General features: G+C 38.7%; 1 protein-coding gene across 1 annotated transcript; it reads left to right on the top strand.

Annotated features, from left to right (window-relative positions):
- The first annotated feature begins 1,118 nt into the window (after window positions 1-1,118).
- LOC114190111 (protein DETOXIFICATION 49-like) lies at window positions 1,119-3,344 on the top strand. The gene has a single exon (XM_028078881.1). It carries the CDS (start codon window positions 1,535-1,537, stop codon window positions 3,143-3,145), a length of 1,611 nt encoding a protein of 536 aa, XP_027934682.1. The 5' UTR covers window positions 1,119-1,534; the 3' UTR covers window positions 3,146-3,344.
- The last annotated feature ends 1,858 nt before the right edge of the window (window positions 3,345-5,202 follow it).

Here is a 5,202-nt window from a genome sequence, read left to right as displayed (position 1 = left end):
AATAAGTTAAAAACACTTCTAATAGATGTTACAAAATAGTTTTAAAAGTCAAATAAAGAATTCTGATAAAATATTATTTTTATTTTTGACAACGATATACCAAGCATGGAAACTGAAGTAAAGATATTAATAAAAAACTGGACCAACGAACCTCATTTGACATTATTTTTCCTTCCATAGATAAGGTGGTTGGCATATTACTAACCAGCTCCGAACCTGGGAACAAGCTTTCTTTCACCTTTGCTAAAGACCAATCTGCATTAATGGAGTTTTGGTTTATATGTAAACGATTTTTATTTTGTATAGTATACTTTTGTATACTATATATATGTAAACATATTTATACTTTTGTATTATCTAATAACGCCAAAAAAGTAAAATTAATCCGAGGGATAGAAAACGGAATGCTTCTTACATACAAAATAACATCTGATCCATGCATTGGAACATGATGCATGCATGCTTTTCTCTCTCAACCTCATGCGTCGGGACACTTGAAATCATGGCCAACTATTTCAACTAACGTAAACAAACACCTAGTCATTCTTAGAAAACCTTATTTGCTAATCCAATTTGCTTTTTTAAACATTATCGAATTTTTCAAAAGTTTTCTAATACATACATTAATTGTTCCTTAGATTATGGTCGGAGGATTAGTTGTGAAGAAAGACCTTCCTTTTACTTGTGGAAAGCCACTAGGTTCATCCACTTGTTCTAATTTTCGTGCTATATGTGTATATATACATATAATCTCAGCAATCTTATCTGGAATTGGGAATAGGAAACCTGGTATACAATATTTAAAACAAGTGTTAAAGAAGACTTTACATAAACATTATAAATAGTTTTTGCAAAGATATTGAGGGCGAAATCATTCCCAAAACGTGAAATTAAATTTTCCTTTCCTGTTTCTAATTATGTGGACCCTCTGAAGATAATGGAAATCAATTGTACACCTTCCCACCTTGAGCCAAGGTTTCCTTCTCCCTCCAATTATGTTTGTTTGATTTACAAAAGAAAGTTGAACAAAAAGAAAATAGGCACGATGATATGATTTCTTATATCTCAAGGATGCATAACTAAACTGTCCAAGGACAACCTTTGTCTGGAACAACAACACTAGCCCTTAACACAACAAAAATGCACACCATGTCTTTTAGCATTTGATTTTGATCTTTCAAGAATGAAAAATAGGTGCATATGTATGATCTTTAGATTTTGACCTTCTGATGTGGGCATGGCCTCTCTTCACACCGCTCCCCAAAAGCGCGTTGAGGTATCTTTTATGAGTTTCCCTTTTTTTCAGCAAACAAGTAAATAATATAGAAATAGAATACCTGGTTACGTTCTTAAAAAAAGGTACGTAATTATCTACAGCTATATATTCCCTTTCCCACCGAAAATCACCTATAAAACCTGCCTGAGAAGCCTTTGCCCAACCCTTCAAAAACCTCTCTCTATATATATATATCGAATTCAACCTTCACGTGTTCCCTAAACCACCACTCTTCTCTTGACACAAAAAGGAGATACTATGTGTCATCTAACTCCCCACCTCCCCTGCAAAGCCAATTCAAACCAAGAGTATCTAGTTTCAATGAAACTCCAAGAGACAGAGCAACCGGGCATGACGATCACCAGCCCCTTGATCCACAAGGACTCGGCACCAATGCAAACCCATGTTTTCAAAGAAGTCATTTCCATAGCCAAAATTGCTCTCCCCATGATCCTCACCGGTCTCTTACTCTATTGCCGCTCAATGATCTCCATGCTCTTCCTCGGCCACCTCGGAGAGCTTGCCTTAGCCGGCGGCTCACTCGCCGTTGGCTTCGCAAACATCACCGGATACTCAATCCTCTCCGGCCTAGCGGTCGGAATGGAACCCATTTGCGGACAGGCTTACGGTGCCAAAAAGTTCACCCTCCTCGGTCTCTGCCTTCAAAGAACCATTCTCCTCCTCCTCTTCACTTCTCTTCCTATCTCTCTTCTTTGGCTCTACATGAAGCGTATCCTTCTCTTGTGCGGCCAGGACGAGGACATAGCCACACAAGCACAATTCTATCTTCTCTACTCCATCCCCGACCTCATAACACAATCATTTCTTCACCCTTTACGAATTTACCTTCGAACCCAATCCATTACTCTGCCTCTCACCCTTTGCGCCACTCTCTCAATTCTCCTCCACGTCCCCATCAACTACCTCCTCGTTTTCCACCTCAATCTGGGAATCAAAGGCGTGGCTCTCAGCGGGGTGTGGACCAACCTCAACCTAGTTGTTTCCTTGATTCTCTACGTAGTCTTCTCCGGCACGCATAAGAAAACATGGGGAGGTTTTTCTGTGGAGTGCTTCACGCAATGGAAGTCGCTTCTCAATCTGGCCATCCCGAGCTGCATTTCCGTGTGCCTCGAATGGTGGTGGTATGAGATCATGATTTTGTTATGCGGGTTGCTCGTGAATCCCAGAGCAACCGTCGCCTCCATGGGGATTTTGATCCAAACCACTTCCTTGCTCTACATTTTTCCGTCGTCGATAAGCTTCAGCGTGTCTACGAGAGTTGGCAACAAACTGGGCGCGCAAAAGCCCTCAAAGGCGAGACTTTCTGCCATAGTTGGCCTCTCTTGCAGCTTCGTGTTGGGGGTTTTAGCTTTGGTTTTTACCATTGTGGTTAGGAACATATGGGCCAGCATGTTCACCCAAGACAAGGAAATAATAACTTTGACCTCATTGGTGTTACCGATTATAGGACTTTGCGAGCTTGGAAACTGTCCTCAAACAACGGGGTGCGGGGTGCTGAGAGGCACAGCAAGGCCTAAAGTTGGTGCTAACATTAACTTAGGTTGTTTCTATCTTGTAGGAATGCCTGTGGCCGTTTGGCTTGGTTTCTTTGCTGGGTTTGATTTTCAAGGGTTGTGGCTTGGGTTACTTGCGGCTCAGGGGTCTTGTGCGGTGACCATGTTAGTGGTTCTGAGTCGAACGGATTGGGATGCTGAAGCTCAAAGAGCCAACAAACTAACCAGTGTTGTTGTTGTCGATGATGATGACAGCAAGAAGTTTGGTGCAGAGAAGCCACCCAAAGCTGAAATCAAGGAAGATTCTTTATCATCATTAGCGGAATCAGATGAAGATAAACAATCGTGGGTTTAACTTTTAGTAATCTCGGTTTTTTGGACAGAAACAAAAACCAAAATGGAAAAATCAAAGAAGACAGGGAGAGAGAAAGAGATCTATAAGCGATTTGTCTTTAGCTGTATAGGGAAGGAGAGGTTAGTGACAGAGGATGACTTTTTTGTTTTTATATAATTTTAGATCACATGGGACAATAATGTTAAAATTTTTCACGTAATTATCGTCGCTACCTCTTTTATTCGTCAATTCAAATCACTTACAAGCAGCTGTTTCAGTTAATTAACTTGCACGTTATATACAACTAATATTGCTTATTTAACTCGAGGTGTTTCCTAAATGTTTTGTCTTCTTTCCTATGTTTGGGGTAAAAATGGCACTGTACTGACAGCTACAAGTACACTACACATACTTGTTGCTTCACCAACCTATTCTATGCTCTTCTGTTTTCTAATGAGCAAAGTACAACAATAAAGATTTCAACAAAACCCATACTTAAAATATGTCTTTCGCTTCACCCAATAGGAATTTCTTAATGCCCTAAAGCTGATTTGGAATTTTCCACTTGTTTTATCAATTTGATAAGCGCAAGCTCAAGCACAGCTTTCTGTATATGTTTGGTAGCGTCAAGAGCAAACTCAAGTTCATTCCTTCGATGAATTAGTCTTGATTTCCGACTCGGAGATCCAAGGTTAAGAAAGGAGTAATATTAATTATATCCATGTAATCTACGCCACCGTGCAAACGCGTTTCTCTATTTTAATTTATTCTCAACACTAGCAGCCACTTTTAAGGCATGAATCACTCATTATGGTAACCCTGCACGTCACAGGATATGAAATAGGACATTATCTTACCAATGGAAAGTACAACCTTTTTTTTTTTTTTTCACTTTTTTCAGTTTGTCACCCATTCAACTGCTGATTTGTTTCTGCAAAAGACTAAAGGAAAAATGAATCTTTCATCTTTCTACGTTTCACTCCATTTTCATTTATATAAATGACTGTGTATTAGAGCTATGACAATGTGTCGATGTGATTTGTGATTACAATTTTGAAAGAGGAGATAAGAAAAAGTATAAAGTGAGTGTGATAAGTGTGAAAGAATAAGAACTCAGACTAAAAATCTTTGGTCCTACCATCACAATGCCACGAAACTTTAAGCTGATACAGATTAGTGCATTATTACGTGTAAGAAACTGCTGAGAAAACTTTGCACCTCAACACATGGTTGATGACAGAATCACATAGAAAGCACGTCAAAAGAGAAATGATAGACATCGAATTCACATGATACGGTACCTCACGTTCACTACCACAAAAATAATCAAAAACAAAGATTTATTACTCAAATAAAGGTTATAAACCAAAGCACATTCTTTACAAGCTCCTTGAGGGAAATTAATTAACCTTCGAATTTTGAAGACATTAGAAAATTGACACCTCTTCATTAAAAAACCGAAAGTATTTCTATTACAAGAAATAACCACAAATATTAATATAATATATTTGTATAAAACGAAAAAGACAAGAATATATATCCTCCTTGTACATACTATTTGGACATATTGGTTGCTTTTAACCCAACAGAGATGGGAGTGAAATAAATTATGAGGGATATACAGTGAGTGATTTCAGATTTGGGCCATTTGGCATTGCAGCCAGAAATATCTCATCTGCCGAATCTTGTTGGGAAAAATAAGATGGTGGTCATAGCAGAAGTGGGATCACGGACAAGGTAGAGTCTTGGGGCAGAGAGTTTGACCAGTTGATGTAAGAATTTTGTATTTGTTCAAGGCTCGCCATGAAAATGACATTAAATGAAGTACAATATGAAAATGTGTGCTTCAAAGCTCAAGGGGAAAATTTTTGTCGCCAAGTTAACAAGTCCAACTAGTCTCCCAGAGTCATTTGAGAAAGATAAGGTTGTTTTTGTAGAACATGTTTAGAAAACTTCAAATTCAACTCTTCCTCATGGTTAGGTCAGCAACCAGCAGAGTATTCTAAGCACAAAATTGGGTAACCATTGCCGGACGCCGGCTGGTAAAGTGACCTCTCATGACTTACTTTCCTATCTAT

The sequence above is a fragment of the Vigna unguiculata genome, chromosome 7 (assembly GCF_004118075.2).
Source record: "Vigna unguiculata cultivar IT97K-499-35 chromosome 7, ASM411807v1, whole genome shotgun sequence".
In the NCBI taxonomy this organism is placed as follows: domain Eukaryota; kingdom Viridiplantae; phylum Streptophyta; class Magnoliopsida; order Fabales; family Fabaceae; genus Vigna; species Vigna unguiculata.
Note: the sequence above shows the minus strand (reverse complement) of the source record. Positions and strands in the feature narration are given on the sequence as shown.

Bases quoted from the DNA above. Each gene is read 5' to 3' on its own strand.
- LOC114190111 (XM_028078881.1), top strand. From the start codon at position 1,535: ATGTGTCATCTAACTCCCCACCTCCCCTGCAAAGCCAATTCAAACCAA.